The sequence below is a fragment of the Eumetopias jubatus genome, unplaced genomic scaffold (genome assembly GCF_037043125.1).
Source record: "Eumetopias jubatus isolate StellerSeaLion01/CBP00866 unplaced genomic scaffold, mEumJub1_p1.0 scaffold_6, whole genome shotgun sequence".
Lineage (NCBI taxonomy): Eukaryota > Metazoa > Chordata > Mammalia > Carnivora > Otariidae > Eumetopias > Eumetopias jubatus.
In genome coordinates this window covers 54,262,374-54,288,577 of record NW_028274812.1, presented here as the reverse complement: position 1 = coordinate 54,288,577, position 26,204 = coordinate 54,262,374, and the positions used below count along the sequence as shown (strand labels likewise).

At 37.5% G+C, this 26,204-nt stretch overlaps 1 protein-coding gene across 2 annotated transcripts in view; it reads left to right on the top strand.

The window, feature by feature from the left end:
• The window catches only part of QRSL1 (glutaminyl-tRNA amidotransferase subunit QRSL1), a 32,296-nt gene that overhangs the window by 570 nt on the left and 5,522 nt on the right, over positions 1–26,204 (top strand). For both annotated transcript variants that reach the window (XM_028104144.2, XM_028104142.1), the window contains exons 2-10: positions 7,192–7,351; positions 7,667–7,765; positions 8,786–8,882; positions 12,814–12,990; positions 16,051–16,226; positions 16,316–16,428; positions 18,379–18,571; positions 19,135–19,252; positions 25,875–26,080. In XM_028104144.2, coding sequence (XP_027959945.1) covers positions 7,192–7,351; positions 7,667–7,765; positions 8,786–8,882; positions 12,814–12,990; positions 16,051–16,226; positions 16,316–16,428; positions 18,379–18,571; positions 19,135–19,252; positions 25,875–26,080 — 1,339 coding nt within the window. The remainder of the gene's footprint in view (positions 1–7,191; positions 7,352–7,666; positions 7,766–8,785; positions 8,883–12,813; positions 12,991–16,050; positions 16,227–16,315; positions 16,429–18,378; positions 18,572–19,134; positions 19,253–25,874; positions 26,081–26,204) is intronic.

The window sequence follows — 26,204 nt, the reverse complement described above, 5'->3', positions numbered from 1 at the left end:
TCTCTGGACTTATCTACGACTAAGATACTAATGATTCTCTCACCGGTGTCTTCCTGTCCTAGACATCATTTTTAAACTCTAGGCTAATATTTGTAAGTTCCCTCTGGACATCTCTTCCAAATGCCCCATAACCACCTCCACTTAATTTAGCCGAAGTTGACTTCAGCATTGTAATAGGACCACTTCTTATCTCTCAATCTCCACCTTAAAAAACAAAAACCTGATTTCTGAATTCTTAATATTCTCTTTTTAATGGCACAACTCTTATCCCAGTTGCCCTTATATTCTTTCTCATTTGTCATATCCAATAAATCACTAAGCCCTGTTAATTCATACCTCCAAATTTATGTCTGGAAGTTGTTTTCTTCACTTACTCTCTGCTGTTAAGGCTTCAGTTCGTGTCTCCTCGCTTTCTGGCCCATATCTCTCAACCTTGAGAACTGTCTGCAGGCCCACTCTTATAAGAATCACATCAGGTTCTTGTTAAAACCACAGCTCTGTCCCACTTTGGTAGCTCTGTGATTTGAGGACCAGAGGATATGGTTTAACCAAAGCTCCAGGTGATTCTGCTGACAAGTAGGGGTTGAGGACCTAGCCTGCCTTCCATCTTCCTGTTGTATCTTCACCTGGGAAATCTTCCACCCCTCCACCCTCCATATGGTAGCCTTTTAGAAAGCTATAAATTATCATAACTTAAAATTGACAGGCATTTAATAATAAATAGTCCTTTCCCAAAATACATTAGTATTTTACCATCTTAATATGGTTTCTGGCCACTACTACATATTTCTGTACAGTAAATTCCTCTACTAAAGAATCCAATTTGTTCTTAAAAAAAAAAAAACCACCAAAAACTAGTTTTAAAATGAAATACAACCTATAAAAATACAGTATTTCCTTTCTCTGCCCTTTCCCCCTTCAGCACCCCCTCTTTTGTGCCACCTCTTTCTGGTGTTGTTGAATGAGCCCCTGTGAGGAAACAACTTTTGCCTCCAGGGGGAAAAAAACAGGAGAGCTGACCTAAGGTACCCAAGAGGTTGCCTGAACAGGATTACTTTCACTTAATTACTTCTTTAACAAATATTTGTTGATACCTACTGTGCACAAAACATTATTTGGTAGTCATTTTCCCAGCCCAAAAAATATCTTCTCTCCGCTTTGTATTTTTTCTCATCTCATTGTACATCCCAAGTTCTACCAATTAGAGATTATTTTAGTACATGTTCTTTTAAATATATAAAGATGCCTTGCAGGGTCGAATGATTTATTCACCCATTGTTGTGAGTTACAGTAGTTTAATAAAATTTCTCTCCATCACATACTAGTTGATATAATCAATTGAAAAAAGGGAAAATTTGCTGGGGAGGAAATTTGGTAGAAGAGCTGGAAACTAGAGTTTTGAGGCAATGTTGGGGACCTAAGTGAGGCTTAGAGTAACAGAGGGGGCCTGGAAGGAAGCACTAAAAGGAGGTAACATGCCAAATGGGAGGTAAAAGTCCTATTTCTCAAGTTTTATGCAGGTACATTCAGGAAAGAGGAGGAATCTCACTTTCACCTTCCTCTTTTGTGGTATCTTCCCAGTGTTTCTAGGAGCCACACATCAGGCTAATATTAATCCTAAAGTTATTAATTATATATTGAATAGGCTGGTTGGGGGTCTCCCTAAGAACACTTAATTATTGTTTATGGGAAAACAGTTTCCAAATTTTAAATAACTCAGGTATTCATTCATTCAACTAACGTTTAGTGAGCACCTCTGTGTTCCAGACACGGAATTAACATTGAAGACAATCAGAAGTTCCTGCCCTCATGAAGCCTGCATTTTTGTGGGGAAACAGGCATTAAAGAAGTTTTTTTTTTTTTTAGTAAATAATATAATCACAGGTAGTATAAGTACTATGAAGAAAGATTAAGCAGGCCACAGTGTGAGAACTAGCGGGGAGAGCCAGATGTGTTGGAGGGGTCAGGAAAGGTTTCTCTGACTATTATTAAGAGATCTAAAGGATATGAAGGGGAAGCTAGGGGAAGGCCTGGGAGAATAGTATTCCAGGCAGAGGGAACAGTAAGTGCAAAGGGTCTGAAGCAAGAGCAAGCTTGACACATTCAGGAGTTGCAAGAAGGCCAGCATGCCTAGAGAAGTGTGAATGAAGAGGAGAAGAGTGGGATATGAGGTTAGAGAGATAAACAGGAGCCAGATCATGGAAAACTTTAGGCTGTGCTGAGTGTGGATTTTATTCTAAGTGTAATGAGAAGCCTCTGGAAATTTGTGAGTATGTGGATATGATTTGATTTAAAATTTAATATATTTTTTAAAGATTTTATTTATTTATTTGAGAGAGAATGGGAGATAGAGAGCACGAGAGGGAAGAGGGTCAGAGGGAGAAGCAGACTCCCCGCTGAGCAGGGAGCCCAATGTGGGACTCGATCCCGGGACTCCGGATCATGACCTGAGCCGAAGGCAGTCGCTTAACCAACTGAGCCACCCAGGCGCCCTTGATTTAAAATTTAAAAAGCTCCTTCAGGTTATTCCTAAAGATATGGTCTGTAGGAAAGCAAGCGAGGAAGCAGGAAGATCAGTTAGAAGGCAAGAGATGATGGCAGCATAGATGCGGTGGCCATAAAGATAATGTGAAATGGGATTGCTTTTTAAGTTAGGGCTTGCTGATGGATTGGATACAGACTTTGAGGGAAAGAGAAGAATGAAGGAGGATGGTTAGATTTTTGACCTGGGGAGTTGGGAAAGTGGTAACATCAAGATGGGGAAGAGGTTTTTTCCCCCCATTTTTTTTAATTGAGGTATAATTGACATAGAACATTATATTAGTTGCAGGTGTACAACATGATTTGGTATTTGTATACACTGCAAAATGATCACAATAAGTCTAGTTTTTCCCGATCACCATATAGTTACATAATGTACAATATTATTGGCTCTAATCACCATGTTGTACATTATATCCCCATGACATTTATTTTATGACTGGAAGTTTGTATCTCTTGTACCTTCTCCCATTTGCCCATCCCCTAACCTCCCTCCCTACTGGCATCCATCAGTCTGTTCTCTGCATCTATGAGTTTTGTTTTGTTTTTTAGATTCCACATGTAAGTGAAATCATAACGGTATTTGTCTTTTTCTGACTTGTTCCACTTAGCATAGTACTCTCAGGGTCCATCCATGTTGTCACAAATGGCAAGATTTCTTTTTTTTTATGGCTAATATTCCACTGTATATATACCACATCTCCTTTATCCATGCATCCATCAATGGACAGGTTGTTTCCACATTTTGGCTACTGTGAATAATGTTGTAATGAACATAAGGGTGCATGTATCTTTTCGAATTAGTGTTTTCATTTCTTCGACTAAATACCCAGAATCGGAATTGCTGGATCATATGATAGTTCTGTTTTTAGTTTTTTGAGGACCCCCATACAGGAAGGACTCTTAGGAAGCATATTTGGAAGGAGGAAAGTTATCAAGACTTCTGTTCTGGGCATGTTAATTTGGAGATGTCTGCTGGCTATCCAGGTGAAGAAGTCAATTAAGCAGGTGGCTATCTAGGAGTTGGGAGATCAGAAAAGCAGCTAGGTATGAGGATTGTAAAGTGGCCAGAGTATAGAAGATAATAAAAGTGTGTTGCCAGATAAGAACACCCAGGGAGCTGAGTACGAAAATAGAAGGCCTAAAACTTTCCAACATTTAGTCAGCAATAGGAAGCAGAGCCAGCAAAAGAGACGTGAAGGAATGGTCAGTAAGGCAAGAGGAACACCAGGTCTTGGTGTCCTGAAACACAAGTGAAAAAGCTTCAAGAGGAGAGTGTTCTCTTAAGTTGAATGCTGCTGAAAAGTACTTGTAAGATGAGGACTGAGCATTGACTGCTGGATTTAGGAATGTGAGGTTGCTAGTGATCCTGATGCAATTCCTTGAAACATTGGAGACAAAAGCATGAATGGAGTGTGTTAACAGGTTCCAGTCAACTGGACACTCAGGCCCCCAGGGCTCTCCTATACCTTCAGCATTTATCAAAACAATTCTTTTTAAAAGGTGGTTCTTTTCCTAAGTGAACTTCTGATGCTCTCTGTAAAGTTAAGAGTATAGTGGTCCAGAGCATGGGGTTTGGAAACAAGAACAGGCCTTGGTTGAATCCCAGCAGCTCGGCTACTTTCTAGCTTTGTGACCCCAAGCAGGAACATTAGTTTTTTATCTGTAAAAAGAAAATAAGAATTATCAGCCCCTCATAGTGGATATAAAGATTAAATGAAATAGAAAACATCGGTGGGTGGGGGTGGGTGAAATAGATGATGGGGATTAAGGAGGGCACTTGCTGTGATGAGCACCGGGTGTTGTATGGAAGTGTTGAATCATTATATGGTACACCTGAAACTAACAGAACACTGCTAACTATACTGGAATTAAAATACAATTTTAAAACTCTTGAAAAGAAAGAAATATAAAGCATCTAGGATAATGCCTAGAACTAAGTGCTGTTATTGACATTAATTTTGTTATAGGGACAAATTTACTAAATTATATGTATTTACAATGATCTCTTCCCCTAGTTTCTAAGAAGAGTGTCTCCTGAGGAAGATTTCTTAATTTTTCTAAGAAGGCATATTATTTTTCTCTTGCTGCCTAACAAATTAATATAAACTTTTTGGCTTAAGATAATCCTATTATCATCTTACAGTTTCGTGGGTCAGGAGTCCAGAAATGGAGTAGCTGGGTTCTCTGCTCACAGGAGTCTCAGAAGGCTGAAATCAAGGGGTCAGCCAAGGCTGTGGTTTCATCTGAAGCTCAGGGTCCTCTTTCAACCTCATTGGTTGTTGGAAGACTCTGTTTCTTTGCAGCTGTAGGACTGAGGTCCCCATGTTTTTCTTGACCATGTGGATGGTTGAGCAAATAAGCTGAGTGGACAGGAGGTGTGGGATAACTAAAACTGGGGTTTCGGAGGTTATAGAGATACTGGTAATGATGTAGTCTGAGCTGAGTTGGTAACTGGGGCAAGGTGAAGGAAAAGTTTGCCTGAAATGAGGTCAAGAACCGAGAGGCCGGGTGTCAGTGTACGTTACTTGAAGTCTGAAGTCAACCAGAATAACAGCAGGAGCAACTGTAAAGATTAAAGGGAGCTAAGTGCAAAAATCTTCAATGAATGAAAAGGAGTGCTCGGGAGACGGTGGATTCACACCCCAAGGAGAGTGATATAAGCTCCTCTAAGGCCTGTACTTCAGCTGAGCTGGGATTTTTGAACGAAGAGGGAAGAGGGGGGCATTGAGGAATGAGGAGGATGCCTGCCTGTACACTCTCCCTGACTCTGGTCCATGGTGGGTAGAAGCTAAAGCAGTCTTCTCTTGAGAAAGCTGCAGGAAAAGCAGGGGTCTCAAGGAAAAGCCTACTTTCCATTAGAGAAAAGTCAGGGAGAATGAATTTGGTTTAAAAAAAAACTCTTATAGTTGATTTCATCTTATATTCCGCTATGCCACCTTCAGTTTTGCCCCAGGGAAGCTGCACTGTTCTATTTCACACTCCTTATGCTCAGGCCATTCGAGCTAGTTACCATCTTTGTTTTCATTTCCCTTCTCCAGTTCTCTTACTGACTTTCTCAAATCTGGATTTCCTAAGACTGGTCCTAATGAAGATCAGCACCATTTAAAATGAGTGCTCCTGGACAATCTCATTTCTTGCCCTTGTAACCACAACTGTAACTCATTTCCCTTGTATTCTTACACCAGCTGGCAAGTCAGGAATGCCTGAGGATAGTAGGCATTAGGAGACTTGAGGGGAGGCAAAGAAAGACAGGCATAATTTTCTTCATTACCAGTTTGGCCATGGCATAGCCCAGCTGCTCTGCCCCTCCCAGGGCCCCTCCCCCTGCCCTGCCCCTCCTTGGGTCCCTCCCCCAGCTGTCCCTTGGCGACTCTTTCCTCCTTTTATGCATCAGCCTGAGGGGACCTCTCCGTGGCCTGTTGCCAGTGCTTTAAGCTCCCCTAAAACTCTCAGCCCTAAGAATACCGTGCTTTGATGATTTAATCAACAGCTGAGAGCAGATGATTTGCAGATTTTCTCCTCAAATGCAAGCTCCTGTTGCTTGGTGGGTGTAGGACACCTGAAGATGCAGTCAGCTCAGAGGACAGACTGAGCTTGCTCTAGCGCAGAGAGAGATAGTGAAAGAGCATGTGTTATGACCTTCCCTTTACCCTGTACTGCTGTGTGGCTTCGGACAAATCACTAACCTCTCTGAGCTTCAGTTTCTGCATCTGTAAAATGAGGTTAATAAAATATGACTTACATGGTTGTGTTAAGGTGAAGGGAGGTAGTAATGCACGTAAAGCAATAGTATCCGGCTCTTGGTAAATACTCAATAAACATTACTCCACCCATCCACCTTCTCCCCAAGCCCCCATCTCATCCAACTCTGTTCAGATAATCTGCAAAGCTTTGGTGTCATCTTTGATTTATTGTTCATTGCTTTTATTTAATTAGTAAGTACTTATTATTACTTCCTCCAGGAAATATTAAATAGTCATCACTTCAGGCTTCACTTACTATAAACATATAGATTCTGGTCACTTGTAATGCAGTTTATCTTAACACTTTGTTTACTAGCCTTTCTAATGCATCCAAGACAGGATTGCGGGGAAGTTTGGTTTTAGTTTGCTTTTGAACCCATATTTTATAAGCATTTCTCTCAATTTGTAGTGGCTCTTACTCGAATTCTGCAGTAAAACATAAAGATCTCACTTCGAGTCATAAGGTCCTGCAGGGCCTTGTCCAATCTGTTGCTCTCACTCTGTATTGCCTGCGTTCCCGCCTTGCCGCACCCATGCCCACCCACGCCAAGCCTCCCCCCCCACCCCTACTCAAGGTGATGGGTGCATTACCCTCATTCACTATACTCCCAAGGTATAGAGTTCTCTTGGTTTTGAATCCAAGCTTCACTTCAACATTTTACACTTCACCACTCTATCTGCCCACTCAGTATAATACTTGTATCTTCTGCAGCCTCAGTAAAAGGTTTTTATTTTATTTTATTATGTTAATCACCATACATTACATCATTAGTTTTTGATGATTCATTGTTTGCGTATAACACGCAGTGCTCCATGCAGTACGTGCCCTCTTTAATACCCATCACCAGACTAACCTATCCCCCCCACCCCTCAGTAAAACGTTTTTGAATTGTATATATTACAGGTTTCTACAGCACTGAAACAAGGCCACATTACTCCAACAGAGCTCTGTCAAAAATGTCTCTCCCTTATCAAGAAGACCAAATTTCTAAATGCTTACATTACTGTATCAGAAGAGGTGGCCTTAAAGCAAGCTGAAGAATCGGAGAAAAGATACAAGAAAGGTAAATTACTGTGAATTATACTTAATTGGCATATCCCTAGAGAAAGAATTTAATTGGATGTAGCAGTCTCCATTTGTCAAGTGAGGATTTTTAACATAAAACATAGTCTTATTTAAAGAACTTACCATGAGGTACAATAAAAATAAGGCTAATGGGCATGTGATGCTTTCTAATGCCCAACTGTAATAATTTCTAACATCAACTTGATTTATGAAGAAGTATCTTTACCAAAAACTAATAGTTATTGTAATAACTAGTATTAATGTGTCTTTATATTCTGGATATAGCTCCTATTCTTTTGGCTTTTTAACGCAGGTCACTCACTTGGGGATTTAGATGGAATTCCCGTTGCAGTAAAAGACAACTTTAGCACGTCCAGCATTGAGACAACATGTGCATCAAACATGCTGAAAGGTAAAGTTTAATTGACCAGAGCATTAATAGTTTTATGAAACTATTTTTTCAGCTTAAAGATAAGATACTAAAGCACCAAAGTATTCTCAGACAAATTATATCTGCAAAAGAAGTACTTAGGCTGGAATATTTTTACTATTGGCTCTTTCGGAATTCAAATTATCCCTTAGAGGTAGGCCAGCTTAATGGATGTATCCTATTTAAGATGTTTTAGAAATCCTACTTGGGGAGATTTACTAACTGACCACCACACACACACGCAGTGCCCTCTGACTCCCACTCATTGATACCACGGGACTAGGGAGGAAGGGGCTGTCATCACCCCTCTCGTGAGGGTGGTCTGAGGATTCGCTTTTATTGTCTAGCTGTTTTTTGTTTCCCAACTCCTCCATCTCTTATATCACTATATTTATCTGAGTTTATAGTGATGCTTAGTTTTATTCTTTACAGTTTAGTAGGTCAAAAGGAAACCTGTTTCTCAAGATTTCTGGATCCTAGAAGGAAAAAGACATGGCAAAATCTTGTTCAGAGTGCTACACACTAAAAGAAAGTCTATGAGAAATATGGCCCAGGTTCCTCTGATAGGTAGATTGTTGATAATTGTCATGGAGTACACACTAGATGAAATTTCAGTTGAGAATAAAGATCAATTTCTGACTGGAAATAGATAAAAAGTTACTATGGGATATAGCATTTCAAGTACAATGAGCAAAATAATGATATGCTATTAGTTTCAAATGAATTGGGTACATCTCTATCATTCAGTATTGTGTAGTAGTAACTGTTAGTTTTTAGATGATAAAAATAGTGAATATACCATTGCCTTTGGAAAACGGAGCAATTAGCAGTAGAAAGATTAAAATTAACTAGTTTTTGGAAGAAAGTACTACCTGCTACTCAAATTAGGAATAATTAATACATGCCAATATGAATAGCTTAGTTGTAGTTTAAAATCTTGTTTCTTGCATGTGACTTACGTGTTCACTGTTTTCTCTCCTACAATAAAAATAATTTTTTCAGGTTATGTACCACCTTACAATGCTACAGTTGTTCAGAAGTTGTTGGATAAGGGAGCTGTCCTGATGGGAAAAACAAATTTAGATGAGTTTGCAATGGGGTAAGTAAAATTAAAATTTTCTTCTCTTGTATTTCTTTCATCTTTGTCTTTAATTTCATTAAATGTAGGTACCCAAAAGCCCTGAGGTGATTTCTTGAGGACTCTAATGCCAGTTTCTCAGTCTCTCTGTGGAATTATGTTTTACTGTTTAATGCATATATGGTCAGATCTCATTTTGGTTTTAGTCTGCGTTGCCCTGATGACTAATGATGTTAAACATCATGTGTTTATTTTGCTACCCATGTTTCTTCTTTGGTGAAGTATTTATTCAAATCTTTTGCCCTTTTTTTTTTAATTGGGCTGTTTGTCCTACTGAGTTCTAAGAGTTCTTTTATATATTCTGGATTCAGGTCCATTGTTAGATAGGTAATTTGCAAATAATTTCTCCAAGTCTCTGGCTTGTCTTTTTGTTCTCTGAACTTTCCTTTCAAAGAGTGAAAGTTCCTAATTTTGATGAAGTCCACTTCATCTTTTTTTTTTTATGATTAATGCATTTTGTATCTTAACTAAGAAATTTTTACCTGACCCACAGTCACAAAAATTTTTCTCCTAGAAGTCTTAAAGTTTTTACCTTTAGATTCATGATCCATTTGAGTTAATTTTCTTATATGTGGTGTGAATAAAGCCAAGGTTCATTTATTTGCACAGGTGTCCAATAGTTCTGGCCCTATTTGTTAAAAAAAAAAGATTATCCTTTCCTCATTAAATTACCTTGGTTCCTTTGTCAAAAATCAGTTGGAGCATATATACATATATAGATCTGTTTCTGGATTCTGTTCTGTTGATCCCTCTACTTACTTTGATATGCTAACTTGATTTTAAGATTTTATTTATTTACTTGAGAGAGCAAGAGAGAGTGAGAGAGCACGAGTGGGCTGGGGGAAGGGCAGAAGAAGAGGGAAAAGCAGGCTCCCCACTGAGGAGGGAGCCTGACGTGGGGCTCGATCCCAGGACCCCGGGCCAAAGGCAGACGCTTAACCTACTGAGCCACCCAGGTGCCCCAGTTCCTGTAGCTTTATAGTAAGCCTTGGAATTAGGTAGTGAGAGTCCATTAACAGTTTTTCTTTTTCAAAATTATTTTACATATGCTAGGTCCTTTGCATTTCCATAGAAGTTTTAGAATCAGCTTGCTGATTTCCACAAAGAAGCTTGATAAGATTTTATGATTGTGAATTTATAGATCAAGTTGGGGAGATTTGACATCTTAATATGTATCTTATGATCCATGAACACTTTATATCTATCCATTTATTTAGATTTTAATTTTTCTCAGTATTTTTATGATTTTTTGCATATAAACCTTGTATGTAATTTATTTGATTTATTCCCAAGTATTTCAACTTTTTTTTTTAGATTTTATTTATTTATTAGAGAGAGAGAGCATGAGTTGGTGGGAGGGGCAGAGAAAGGGAGAAGCAGACTCCCTGCTGAGCAGGGAACCTGATGACGCAGGGTTCCATCCCCTCCATCCACCCTGAGATCATGACCTGAGCCAAAGGCAGATGCTTAACTGACTGAGCCACCCAGGCACCCCCCCCCAGGTATTTCATTTTTTTAATGATAAATGGTATTTTTTGTAATGTCTAATTGTTTGTTAGTATATAGAAATATAATTGATTTTTCTATATTGACCTCATATCCCATGACCTTGCTAAGCTCTCTTTTTAGTTCTAGTTGATCTTTGTAGATTCTTTGATATATTGTATATAGATGATCGTGTAGCCTACAAATAGAGGCAGTTTTATTTCTTCTTATTTCTCTTTCTTATTGTGTTGGTTAGGACTTTAGTACAACACTGAGTAGAAGTAGTAAGAGCAGATATCCTTGCCTTGTTCCTGATTTGGGAGAGAAAGCATTCAGTGTGTCACCAAAAGTGCTTTCTATTTTCCCTTTTATAATACTTGTCACATTTGTAATATTTGCTTGGTTTGTGCTCCCTGTTTCATAGAAGCAGAATCTTTGACTCTCTTATTTACAGTGGTATCTCTTGGCACTCAGCAAATAAATGTTGAATGAATTAATCCAAGAGAGTAAACTTGAACATTGGTTATTAGGACATTGCCTTGAACAGCTGATCAAAATGAACATAATCAGTGAGGGTAAGTGGACATCGTGTAATACTAGATGTGATTCCCTAAGGACACACCATCATCTATGCAGTATTCCAGCTGAAAATGTTAAACCTGAAACTAATAACAAGGAAATAAAAGATAAGTCTGAAATGAGAAACATTCTATTAAAATATGAATATCATAAAAAATGAAGAAAGGCTATGAAAATATTCCCTAAGAGGGAAGAAGAGCCTAAGGAAAAGTATAACTTAAAACTTATAGAAGAAAATGTAGGAGAAAAGCTTTCTGACCTTGAGTTAGGCAAAGATTTTTTAAATGAGACACATGAAATACAATCCATAAAATAAAAAACTGATAGATTGGACTTCACTAGAATTAACTTCTCTACTTTAAAATACACTACTAAAAAATAAAAAACAAGCCACAGCCTGGGAGAAAATCTTTGCAAAACATATATCTGAGAAAGAACTGGCATCCAGTATATATAGAACCTTACCCAACTCAAAAATAAGAAAACAGCCCGATTAAAAAAAAAAAAAATGGATAAAATACGTAGGCAGACATTTCATCAAAGAAGATATATAGTTGGCACTAAACACATGAAAAAAAAGCTGAGCATGGTTAGTCATTCAGGAAATGCAAATTAAAACCACAAGGAGATACATACACCTGTTAGAATGGCTTAAAAATGACAGTATCAAGTGCTGACAAGGATGCAGAGCAATTGAGTATCTCATACAGTGTTGGTAGGAAATGCAAAATGGTATAGCCGTTTTGGAAAATAGTTTGCCAGTTTCTTATAAAGTTAAACATCATATGATCCAACATTCTCAGTCCTACATATTTACCCAAGAGATGAAGACTCATATTTACACAAAAGCAATGGCTAGGGTCTTTCAGTACAATATTTATTGTGGCTTTATTCATAATTACCAAAAACTGGAAATAACTCAATGTCCATTGGCTGGTAAATGATTTAAAATGTACAAAAAGAGGCTAAAGAGATGATGATAACTAAAGGCAATACCTGACTTGAGACTGTACTGGGAGGGGGTAAAATGCTGTAAAGGACATTATTGGATCAGCTGACCAAATTGGATTACATACAGTGGATTAGATAAAAATATTGTATGGATGTTAAGTCTACTGAGATTGATAACCGTACTGTGACTGCATAAGGGAAGACCCTTACTGTTAGGAAATGCACACTGGATACATACTAAAATATTTAGGAGTAAAGGGCCTTGATAAACCTAATTTACCCTTACGTGGTTCAGAAACAAAAAGTATTTGTATATGTTACAGACACACATAAAGCACACAAATGGTAAAACAAATTGGGTGATTTGTTAATAATAGGTGAATCTGGGTAAAGGGTATAAAGTCCTTTTCATATTATTTTGATTTTTCCAATTTACCTGTAAGATTGAAATTATTTCAGAACTTTTAAAATAAGTTATTATTTAACTTACGCTTGTCTTAAAACATCCGGTTAATAGAGGGAATCCTTCTGAGGACTTCTTGTTAACTCTTTGAGTGTTTATTACACTCTTCAACTGCAAGACCTTGATTTACAAGGGAAATCATCATAAGCTGAATTGGATGATCAACTGGGGTAAAAATCCCCTTTTCTTAACAGACTGGTTTTCTCTACTTTCTCCCACATGCTCTTACTTCCCATCCTCCACCTCCTCAGCCATCTAATTAATGAAGACTACATCTAAGCAGGCTTTTTGGCTTTTCCCAATTCAAGTTCCAGTGGATTATACAGTGTTAGGAGCAAATAATATAATCAGGAGGTGAAATTCTCATATAAAATGAAAGTTTCATTAAAGATATCTTGCTTCACTTCATCTCAGATCTGGAAGCACAGATGGTGTATTTGGACCAGTTAAAAACCCCTGGAGTTATTCAAAACAATATAGAGAAAAGAGGAAGCAGAAGGCCCATGGTGAGAATGAGGATTCAAATTGGCTTATAACTGGAGGAAGCTCAGGAGGGAGTGCGGCGGCGGTAGCGGCGTTCACATGCTTTGCGTAAGGTGCTTTTTTCTGTTTGTACTGTAAAGCCCAACCAAATACAAATAGTCATAAACCATCCTCAGAATCCAACAATAGAGTAGTTCATACGTGCTATTTTTATTTCTTTTCAGTGAGTGATTTGTGCTCGATGGTATATAAAAATTGTATCTTATGAATATGCTCAACTGTACAGTATATGTAATGTGTATTTTATACATTTAACTTTAATATTTAAACTCTTCCTCTATAGTATCTGGTTTTCTTAAAAAACATGATTTTATGGATCTTGCAGAATAAACCAGTTAGCGTAATTGAATTTCATTTTTAAAATAATTTATTTGGGTGTCTGCTGACCGATGATACAAATATTTAGGGACTAAGATACCATGGCTTTAGTTGAGTGCTGCTGAGCTATTAATTATGGTTTATCCTTCAGCTAAATCAGGCTTTTGTCTAAAAAAGGTGGGGGGAGAAAAAATGTTCCTGATAGGTATCAGTAGGATATTTAAAATAGTGTTTTCATAAATCTGCAACTAAAAATGTATATCAAGGAGTAAAGTTTTCTTCACGTTTGTTAGGAGTTGTTCAACTGTTCTATTTTTGTATTTGGGAAGAATCCATCCATCATGCTTTATGTTTTAAGTCCCATTTGTAAAGCATTTCTTAACCACCTAAAGAAGAGTAAATAAATACCACTGTTATTTACTTTCTCAGTTTCAGTATAAAATTGAGTGTGTTTCTTTAGTAGTACTGTATGTACTTTATTTCTCCTTAATTATCCGCTAAAACTAAGCTGTCACAGACATTGCTACCAAAAAATTATTTATATTTTTTAGAGCTATGGAGATTTAGATTCTTGAGTTTTGTTTTTTTTTTTTAGTTTCTCTGAAATCTTATTTACAAGTAAAACCATTTCATTTCCTCTCTGTGGAATTTTATAACATTGCATTAATATTAATGAGAGTTCCAACAAGTTAGGACTGCAAGATTAGGTGCTTTTTCTCCTCTCATCATGCTACTTAATGTTCATCTTTCTGAATGTGCTCAGAGAAGATATGGCATTTTGACACATAATTCCTATGGAAATGTAGGTTTTACTTTTATACAGCCGTCAGTGAATCCTAATAAGAAAATGTGTCCTTTTAGAAATTGTGAAAGCAACAGCCTGATTTCGTAGCTTACGCGGACTTGGTAAGAAAGACAATCTAATTTGCATTTTCTGTAGAGCTCAAGGGCCATGTGACTGGTAGGAGCCTTGTTCAGTCCAAAGCTTTATTCTGGGTATAGTCAAGAGAAGCACAGACCCAAAGTAACTTCAGATTGAATGGGTCCCAAATTATCAGGTGTTCTGCTTTGTTCCCCCCCCTTTTGATTTGCTTCTTCTATAATAGTTTTAAAAACAGGAAGGTTGTTGGAGTATTATGTACCCACTAAAAGGAATAAGTGAGAGGGCTTTGTAGTGTCGGAAAGATATCAAAGATACACTGTTATGTGGAAAATAAGTTGCAGAATACTACATACAGTATGACCTTCTTCCTGTTAAAAGTAATAATTACATACGTATATATGTTAGTTGCATGGAAGTGTCTGGATGAGTATATCAAAACTGATAATGGGATTGTTAGGGAGGCAATGATTGATTATAAGAGAAATTTCACTTTATACACCATATACTTACACAATATTTTAAATTTTGTAGTTGGCACATACACTTTTCTAATCAGAAAAATCTTTTTTCTCTGAAATAGTTAAAGTTTAAACAAATTTTTAATTATGGTAAAATCTACATAACCTAAAATTTACCATCTTAACCATTTTTAAGTGTACAGTTCAGTGTTAAATACATTCACATTGTTGTGCAACCAATCTCCAGAACTTGGTTCATTTGCAGAACTGAAACTTGGTACCCTTTAAACAACAGCTTCCCATTTGCCTGTCCCCCCAACCCCTGGCAATCACTCTTTTACTTTCTGTCTCTATGAACTTGAAGACTCTAGGGTACCTAGAGTGAAAATTATTATTGAGTATTTGTGCTTTTATAACTGACCTATTTCACTTAACAAAATGTCCTCAAGATTAGTTTTTGGTTTTGTTTTTAATAAGAAAAACATACTCTATAGTTAACTGAGCAAAGAAATGAGCACTTCATAGTTGGGTAATGCAAATACAAATAAATGTGAAAAATTATTCAAAAATGCACATTAACAAAGCTTTTTGGTTATTCAGATAACCAACGTTTAAGAACTGCTAGTACTCAGTGATGATAATAAAACATAAGGCCAAATGTGATTGACTGCAGTTGGAAATATAAATTGGCAGAGCCTCTCTGACAAGTCATTTGACAATACAGATTAAGAACTTAGAATAACAGGCAGACCCTATGGCTCATTAACTCTACTTCTTGGAAGCCAGCCTAAAAAATAATCAGACATATGGGCAAAGATTTATGTTTACAGGTGTTTATTACAAAGTAGTTTATTATGTAGTTATTATCCTTCTTGGCAACAACATAAATGTTTAAATAAATTAAAGTACATTTCTATCCATGATTCTAAATGAGGTAGTGGAAGGTTCTGTGTATGAATTTCTGGGAGAAGTGTGTTTAGTTTATAAAAGCATACTGTAAAACTACCATTAAAGGAAGGTATAAGGTATCTGTATGTATACTGATAGGAGAACGGGCTTTAAAATCCTGGGAATCACTAATTGATATGATGGAATACTATACATATTTTAAATTTTCAGTGATTTTAATGAGCTAGCAAAAGGCTCATGATAAGAAAAAAAGAGATGGGAACTTACAATTACAGAATGACCTGAGCCATGAAAGAAAACTGCATTTTAAAAAAGTCTTGAAGTTAATAGGCCAAAATGTTAACAGTGTTTGCCCCAGGCGGTAGAATATTTTGTTACCTCTTTACACTTTTTCTATATTTTAGGAGTTCTCTGAGACAAGCATGTCTTACTTTTGTATAACCAGGGGAAAGAAAATTTAAAAGTATACACTTAAAAATAGATTCCAGATATAATGGCAGATATGTCATTCTCCTAAAGAAAATTCCATTTAAATTCCAGGGCTTTAGGATCAGACACAGGAGGATCGACCAGAAATCCAGCTGCCCACTGTGGGGTTGTTGGTTTCAAACCAAGCTATGGCTTAGTTTCTCGTCATGGCCTCATTCCGCTGGTGAATTCAATGGATGTGCCAGGAATCTTAACCAGATGTGTGGATGATGCAGCAATTGTGTTAGGTATTTATATGATTCCATAGAGTTTCAAAACATTGTAAGTTTCACTGTAAAACAATATGTCTGTCATTCCTGAGTATTTTTCTTTACAGGTATGCTGGCTGGGCATGACCCCAAAGATTCTACCACAATACAGGATCCTGTTAAACCATTTACACTTCCCACTTTTGCAGATGTGAACAAACTATGTATAGGAATTCCAAAGGTAACTCTTCCCTTTTATTACTTTACAGAAATACTGTCAAGTCAACCACAGAGCAACAGACTTGGGAGACAAACTGGTTGGGTTTGAACCCTGCTCTGCCACTTTTATTAGCTATGCAGCCTGAGCACATGACTTATTCTAAGCTCAATTTCCCAGTCTACCACATGGGGATAATAACAGTGTTGATCTCAGAGTAGTAAGGTTCAAATTTGGCAATCATCGTGGGGATATAATATACAACATGGTGACTGTAGTTAATAATACCGTACTGCATATTTGAAAGTTACTAAGAGAGTAGTTCTTAAAGTTCTTATCACAAGGGGAAAAAACTGTCACTGTGTTTTGTGATGGATATTAACTTGGACTTATTGTGGTGATCATTTCTTAATATATACAAATATTGAATCATATGTTGAAACGATCATAATGTTGTATGTCAGTTATACCTCAGTAAAAAAAATCAGTCATGTTAAGCAGGAGTCTAAACATTTTCCGTAAAGGGTCAGATGGTAAATATTTTAGACTTTGTGGGCCATACGGTCTTTACTGTCACTATTTAACTCTGCCACTGTTGTGTGAAAGCAGCCAGGGACCATATGTAAATGAAAGAGTGTGGCTGTGCTCTAGTAAAACTTCATTTTCAAAAATAACTGGCAAGTTATATCTGGCTGGTAGGCCATAATCTGCTAACCCCGTATGTAAACAACATAGCCCAGAGCCATACCTTGCATAGTAAAGGCTTAATACACATTACCATCTTTACTACCATTATTAGTATTACTACTACATTTATTACAGTAGCACCTGAGTAATTCATATGTGAAAGTAAATATGTTAAATTACTGACCTTTAAAAAGCTTTTTTAAAGATTTTATTTATTTGAGAGAGAGAGAGAATGAGAGATAGAGAGCACGAGAGGGAAGAGGGTCAGAGGGAGAAGCAGGCTCCCTGCTGAGCAGGGAGCCCGATGTGGGACTCGATCCCGGGACTCCAGGATCATGACCTGAGCTGAAGGCAGTCGCTTAACCAACTGAGCCACCCAGGCGCCCAAAGCTTTTTAAATTTTAAACTTAGCAGTAATTTTTCAGATAATTTTTTGTTGTGGGACACTGTCCTATGCATTGTAAGACGTTTAGCAGCATCACTGGCCTTTTCCCTCAGAAGTAGCGCCCCCACCACAGCACAACCCCACAAACAAAAATGTATGCAGACATTATCAAATGTCCCCTGGTTGAGAGAAAGAGATAAAATTGCCCCCATTTGAGGGAGAGATACTTTCTTTATAATTTTCAGTTAATAGCTGGGCCTTCCTTTAAGGATTTAGAGAAAGCACAGGTTGTGGGAAGAGACCAGTTTAGAATCCGAGATCCTCTACTTACCTGCTGTGTAACTTCAGGAAAGTTACTGAACTTGTCCATTCTCAGTATTTTTCATTAATAAAATGAAGGATGATAATACCTACATCATGGGATTGTTAAAAGCATTAAGGGAGGGGGCACCTGGGTGGCTCAGTTGGTTAAGCATCTAACTCTTGATCTCAGCCCAGGTCTTGATCTTGAGTTCAAGCCCCATGTTGGGCTCCAGCGTGGAGCCCACTTGAAAAAAAAAAAAATGTTCAATCTGAGACTCCTTATCCAAAAGTTTCTGCAAAAGCATTAAGTGAGAGGACCTTTGAAAAGCATCTAGCAGAGTATCTGATAATGAACATTTAACAAATATGGGTTCTCTGGCCATTTCTCTCATCTTTAATATTGTTATATCCAGCTTATAAATAATTAGTACAGTGCTTGTCATGCCATCAACACTCTAAAATTAGTTCAGTTTTTCTAGTTACCTACTAGCAATTTAATCAGATTTTCTAATGTATTGCCAAAGGTCCTAAAGTACATATTTTTATAAAACCATCTATACAGATGTTCTAATTTCTGTATCTTGGCTTTTTCCAATAAGGAATATCTTGCACCAGAATTATCAAGTGAAGTGCGATCTTTTTGGTCCAAAGCTGCTAACCTCTTTGAGTCTGAGGGGGCCAAAGTAATCGAAGTGTCCCTGCCTCACACCAGTTACTCAATTGTCTGCTACCATGTATTGTGTACATCGGAAGTGGCATCAAATATGGCAAGATTTGATGGGCTAGAATATGGTAAGATGGCTGTGTTTGGGATTTGTAAGGTAGTTGTCTCCAACATTTGGAAGTTTTACTTATTCATGATTAAAAAAATTATCCCCGGAGTTAATGTTGATGATTTAGACAAGTAAACCAGCGAGTCCTCTTACCTTTGTCATTTAGCCTTCTGCATACACTATTCATCATAAATATCTCTGTATGTTCGGCTCCCCTCTCTGAACTGTGAATATTTTACAGGAATAGGGTCTTATCTTCGTATTCTCGGTCTATCAAATGTGGTGCCTGGCACATGGTAGGAGTTCAGTAGATATTTGGATGGATGGAGGGAGGAGGGTAGGAGGGATGGATGGAGGAGGGTAGGAGGGATGAATGGATGGAGGGATGGATGGATAGATGAGGAGGTGAACAAATGAAGTTTCCCTATTGGTTATTTTCTCCTCTCTCCTTGCTTCTTGGCAGATAAAGAAGAGGAGCCACTTAAGGACAGTCTCCCACAATTTTAGTATTGGTCAGAAATGTGAATCTACACTTGCTTTTCAGCCAGAACTTTACTTCCTTTTCAAATTTTTTGTTTTTAGGTCATAGGTGTGACATCAACGTGTCTACTGAAGCCATGTATGCTGCAACCAGGCGGGAAGGGTTTAATGATGTGGTGAGAGGAAGAATTCTCTCAGGAAATTTTTTCTTATTAAAAGAGTAAGTAGTGGGGCGCCTGGGTGGCTCAGTCGGTTAAGCGTCTGCCTTCGGCTCAGATCATGATCCTGGGGTCCTGGGATGGAGCCCTACATCGGGCTCCCTGCTCAGCAGAAGCCTCCTTCTCCCTCTCCCACTCCCCCTGCTTGTGCTCTCGCTGTCTCTCAAGTAAATAAATGCAATCTTAAAAAAATAAAAGAGTAAGTAATTAGGAATTTTCTCCATTTTTGAACACTCAAGAGTACATTAGTAGCATGTCTACCAGGTCTTATAAGTTGAGATATTTGCTAAAGAAGCAAAATCCTTATGATTTGAATTAGAAATTATAATTAAAAGCCTATTTATAGTACTTTTAGTTTCTGGTTATTCAAATGCAAAAAAACATTCACACTCTAGCTAAATGATTAGTACAAAACTAAGTAGGAAGCCCTGAAGAATTTTAACCTCATTAAATGTCCCCTATTTTTGCCATGTTGGCTTATTGTTGTTAGAGACTTAAGCAGGAAATTACATTGGTGTATCTTGAAAAATTTAGCAAATTAACTTAGTCTTCCCCTACATTATGTATCTGTTTGCTCCAAGAAAGAATTCTAAATTACTAGGGCTCCTACTTAGATTGTCTTCAATATAAATTTATTCATCTTGCGAATAGGATTCATCTTGCATACCACCAAGTCTGTCTAAGAGGACAGGAGAAGTGTGAAAAGGCAAGAATGATTGTTGTAATGAAAAACTCCTGCAGTTTTTTTACATTCCCTCAAGGACAGAAAGCATTTTGCTCATCTGTGTATCCCTTCAGGGAAGATATTTAGGATTACTTTTTCCAAAAATATTATTTGAACAACCATGATGAAAAACAGCATGGAGGTTCCTCAAAAAATTAAAAATAGAACTACCATATATGATCCAGCAATCCTACTTCTGAGTATATATCCAAAGGAAATGAAATCATTATCTCAGAGCATTATTCACAATAGCTAAGACATGAAAACAACCTAAGTATCCAATGGTGGTTGCCTGAGTCTGTGGGCTAGGGGAAACAGGGAGATATTGGTCAAAGGGTACAAACTTGTAGTGATAAGATGAATAAGTTCTGGCCTGGGTGGCTCAGTCAGTTAAGCATCTGCTTTCAGCTCAGGTCATGATCTCAGAGTCCTGGGATTGAGCCCCACAGAGCCTGCTTCTCCCTCTGCCCCTCACCCCACTCATGTTCTCTCTCTCCCTCTCTCAAATAAATAAATAAAATCTTTAAAAAAAAGATTAATAAGTTCAGGGGATATAATATACAGCATAGTTACTATAATTAAGAGTACTGTGTTATATACTTGAAAATGGCTAAGAGAGTACATCTTAAATGTTCTCACCACACACACACACACACACAATTGTAATTATATAAGGTGACAAATGTGTTAATTAACCCTATTGTGGTAATCATCTCACAATATATACATCTATCCAATTATATTGTACACCTTAAAATTACACAATTTTATATGTCACTTGTATTTTGGTAAAGCTTGAAAACAAAAAGCCTAAAAATACTTGATTATGTTGCATAGTAAAACTCTTTTCCTGCAAACAAAACTGATATTACCTCACACCTGTGAGAATTGCTAAAATCAAAAACACAAGAAACAACAGGTTGGTGAGGATGTGGACAAAAAGAAACCCTCCTGCGCTGTTGGAATGCAAACTGGTGCAGCCACTGTGGAAAACAGTATGGAGGTTCCTCAAAAAGTTAAAAATAAGACTATCCAGGGGCACCTGGGTGGCTCAGTCAGTTAAGCGTCTGCCTTCAGCTCAGGTCATGATCCCAGGGTCCTGGGATTGAGCCCCGCATCGGGCTCCCTGCTCCACGGGAAGCCTGCTTCTCCCTCTCCCACTCCCCCTGCTTGTGTTCCCTCTCTCGCTGTGTCTCTCTCTCAAATAAATAAAATCTTAAAAAAAAAAAATAGGATTATCCAGCAGTCACACTACTGGGTATTTACCCAAAGAATACAAAAACACTAATTCAAAAGGATGCATGCATCCCTATATTTGTAGCAGCGTTATTTACAGTCGCCAAGATATGGAAGCAGCTCAAGGGTCCATCAGTTGATGAATGGATAAGGAAGATGTGGTGTATATATATACAATAGAATATTATTCAGCCATAAAAAAGAATGAAATCCTGCCATTTGCAATGACATGAATGGAGCTAGAGAGTATTATGCTGTGTGAAAGAAGTCAGTCAGAGAAAGACAAATACCATATGATTTCACTTGTGGAATTTAAGAAACAAAACAAATGAGCAAGGGGTGGGGCAGGGGGAGAGAGAGGCAAACCAAGAAACAGGCTCTTAACTATAGAGAACAAACTGATAGTTACCAGAGGGGAGGTAGTTGGGGGGATGGGTTAAATAGGTGATGAGGACTAAGGAGTGCACTTATGATGAGCACCTGAGCACCAGGTGATGTATGGAATTGTTGAATCACTATATTGTACACTGTATGGTAATTAACTGGAATTAAAATAAAAACTTTAAAAAAATAAAACTCTTCTATTTTGACCAGATGATTGTAATGATTTTCGAGTAGGAAAAGAAAATGGAATGTTGCTGAGAGGTTTTCTAAGCAAAGACTTTCATTAAGTGGAAAATGTTGCATTTGCCTAATATAACTGATCAGAATCAAATTGTGTATCTCAGGGCACAAGTTGATAGACTATCTAGGTCACTGTAACAGCATATAAAGAAACTGAAGGAGAGGAGTCCGAAAGCTTCTCTATGGTCACCGGTTGAGGGTATTGACAAAAGGAAGTGAGAATTTCTGCTGGCCTCCCTATCTCTGAGTCAGGGAACTTAAGTCAGCTTTTTTGTTTTGAGGGGTTTTGTTTGCTTGTTCATTTGTTTTGTGAGGGGAGGACAGACATGAGTGATAGGAAAAATGGAATTTGGGTATACTTTTTTTTTTTTTTTTTAGTCTTAAGTCAATTTATGTGCCAGGAACTATAACAACTCCTAACATTTTTTTTTCTTCATGTGGTACCTCAGTTTACAATTTTGTCATTCTTCTACTACCTTTTGTTCAAAAAACACAAATTAATTGAATTAGGAATCCACAGTTTATTTTTAATGAACATAATTATTTTCATTTGAGCCACATTTAAATCTGATTTTTACTGTTTGTCTTCAATTTGTCCTATCTGTTCTTTCTTTTAACCTCTTTTTGTGCCGCCTTTTATTTTTTCTTTAAATAATAACTTTTCTCTTAGATTTAAAACAAGAAAAAAAGTCATTTATATTTGTCCAGATATTTGCTATTTCTGGTGCTTTTTATTCCTTTGGATAGATCCAAATATCCATCTGGTATAATTTTCTTTCTCCCTAAAGAACTTTAATATTTCTTGAGTACAATCCTGCTGGCAATGAATTCTTTCAGCTTTTGTTTATATCTAAAAGTCTTTATTTTACCTTTAATTTTGATATTTTCTCTGGGTATCAAATTCTAGATTGATGGTTTTTCTTTCAGTGCCTTAAAGATCTTGTTCTGTTGCCTCCTGACTTGCATAGTTTCTGAGAAGTCTATTGTCATTCTTGTCTTTGTTCCTCTGTGTATAACATGTCCGCCCCCAGCTGATTTTAAGACTTTATCATTGGTTTTCAGGAATTTGACTGATGTGTCTTGGTGTGGTTTTCTGCATATTTCTTCTTGCTTAGGGGTTTGTTGAGCTTCTTGGATCTGTGGGTTTATCATTTTAATCATATTGCCTAAAGTAGAGTTAAATTAGCCTAGATGAAAGGCCATTTTAGACTCATCCTTGCAAAGCTTTTTAAGAAGGAAGCCTTGGGGGGCGCCTGGGTGGTTCACTTGGGATCAAGCCCCACATCGGGCTCCTTGCTCAGCCTGCTTCTCCTTCTGCTTGCGTGCTCTCTCTCTCTGTCAAATAAATAAAATCCTAAAAAAATAAAATAAAAAGGAAGCCTCGAAAGGATCCAACAGATTCTAAGTAACTTAACTGCATCCCAGAACAAAGCCCAGCACCGTTTAAAGGAATGCAACAAAAATGCAGCAAATGACAATGTAAAAGTTGCCATGCCCATTTTAATCAAATTTGGAAAAGTTTTGGCCACTGTTTCTTTAAAATATTTTTTCTGACCTCCCACTTCTGGGACTCCATTCATACGTACGTTAATCTGCTTGATGTTGTCCCACAGCGCACTGATGGCTCCATCCTGGTGTTTGTTTTTTGTTTTTGTTTTGTTTTTCCTTTTTTAGTCTTTTTCTCTGTGCTTCCTTTTGGATAGTTTCTATTACTATCTTCAGAATCACTGATCTGCTGTATCACCTGCTGTCAGTCGCATCCAATGTCATTTTTATTTCCTATTTTGTATTTTTCATTCCTAGAACTTCCAAGTAGGTCTTCTTATCTCTTCAATGTCTTCATGATACCATGTTTTCTTCTACTTTCTTGAACATATGGAACATATTTACAGGAGTAAATACATGTTTTAATGTTCTTATCTGCTAATTCCCACATTTCTGTTGTTTCTGGATCTCTTTATATTGATTGCTTTTTGCCCCCTAGTTATGGGTTATATTTTCTGCTTTTTTGCATGGCTGGGCGTGGCAACTTTTACATTGTCGTTAGCTGCATTTTTGTTGTATTCCTTTAAATGGTGCTGGGCTTTATTCTGGGATGCAGTTAAGTTACTTAGAATCTGTTGGATCCTTTCGAGACTTCCTTTTTATTTTATTTTTTTAGGATTTTATTTATTTGACAGAGAGAGAGAGCACACAAGCAGAAGGAGAAGCAGGCTCCCCGCTGAGCAAGGAGCCCGATGTGGGGCTTGATCCCAACTGAACCACCCAGGCGCCCCCCAAGGCTTCCTTTTTAAAAAGCTTTGCAAGGATGAGTCTAAAATGGCCATTTGTCTAGGCTAATTTAACTCTACTTTAGGCAATACCCTTGAGGAATTCTGCCGGATGCCTCATGTGTTATGAAGACTTTCCCGCTTTGGCCGTTAGGAACACACACTATTTCTAGCCCTGTATCAGCTCTTGCAGTTGTTTGACTTTTCAGTGATCCTTTCCCCAGCCTTGAGAATGTCCTCTCCCTACGTGCACACGTCAGTACTCAGCCAAAGACTTGAGGGATCACTCTGCAGATCTCTTGAGCTCTCTCTGTGTGCTATTTTCTCCACTCCGGTACTCAGCAAGCAAATTCCAGGTGTCTTTGCCTCCCTGCACTTCCAGTCCCCGTCTCTAACTTCCTGAAAACTCTGTTTAGGTTCCTCCTGTCTGGGCTGAGGCCTGGAAACTGCCTCCAGGCATTACGCTGGGGAAATTAAAGGGCTCACTTATTTCCTTCCCTTCTCTCAGAACTCTCTCTCTTGAATGCCTGTTGTAATAGCTGAAAATGGTTGCTTTATTTTGCCTAGCTTTCTGGGCAAAATAAAGCAGGGAAAATTACTATGGGTAAATACTAGGGTATGTTACTATTTACTATAGTAGGGTAAATTCCATCCTTCTATCATTAATGGAAGCAAAAGTTGTGTTTTTGAACCATATTTAAAGTAGGAAGAAATTTAATAGAAAACAAATTTTTGCTTGTGTTTGAATAAAATTGAGGTTTGGGAAATGCTGTTAATGGCATTATTTAAGCCATCAAGTGTTATTGTTGTATAAATTATAGGTGATACCTGCATTTCTCTCTCTGTCGACCCTGTGGTCAAATGATAGTAAAGATATTTGATATTTCTATAGGATTCTTTTAGAGTAAAAAAAAAAGCACATTTTTATGTTTATTATATTTGGTCCTCAGTAAGACTGGAGTAGTTACATCCATTTTTACAGGTGAGGAAACTGAAGTTTAAAACAGGACTTTTGCCAGCCTTTGTATCCACTTCAGGAGGATCTAAAGAGTGCCTTTTTCCCTTTCTTTGCATCATTGACTTGGAATCACTTTTATAAGTGGCTAATTCCTTAATCTCTTCAGAAAAGTAAGCCTCTTTCCTTGAATTTCACATTTCCATTCTTGGGGTATGCCTATCCATAAAATATAAAATTGCAAACACTGTATACTTTCTCCAGTTTCTGTTTCCAGAGCCTGTTTCCTAGTGTCTAATTATGATGGCGTATTAGAATTTTGCAAAACTTCAGAATCCTTATAATAATGAGTTATCATTATATTACAGATGAAGTAAGACAGTATAATAGAAAAAGGATTAGAATAAGCCTCCAAAGACCTAAGTTCTAGTCTTCCCTTTACCACTGCCCGTCTTTGTAACCTTTGCAAAGTCATTTAATTACTATGCACTTGATTTTTTTTCACCTGAAAATAAATGTTCTGGTTTAATGATACCCCTGGATGTGGATGATACCCACTTATTTAATGATACCACTATTTTGTGATTACATGTGTAGAATTGTATCTAGCAGTGAATTTTGATTAAACTCCTGATACACAAATTTTTAGAAGTAACAGCACAGTTGAACAAAAATCATTTATATGTGTTGTTAGGAATCTTAGTGCTGCCTGCTTATAAAGGCCAAGAATCCAGTCATTCTTTCACAAGCCTTGCGTGTGAAAATTGATTCAAAGAAATTAAAAAATCCTTAAAATATCATCTGTTTTTCCACAGAAACTATGAGAATTATTTCATTAAGGCACAGAAAGTGAGACGACTCATTGCTAATGATTTTGTGAATGTTTTTAACTCCGGAGTGGATGTCTTGCTGACTCCCACCACCTTGAGTGAGGCGGTACCATACCTGGAGTTCATTAAAGAAGACAACAGGACACGAAGCGCCCAGGATGATATTTTTACACAGGCTGTAAATATGGCAGGTGAGGATCCCTTGGGAATGTTCTGAATTTCTTCAAATTTGTAGATAGGCACCCTGGTCTTCAACTTAGGTTCTAGCTAGATTGTTCCCTGAAGGCAACAGCTTGTCCTTCTGGAATGTTAGGA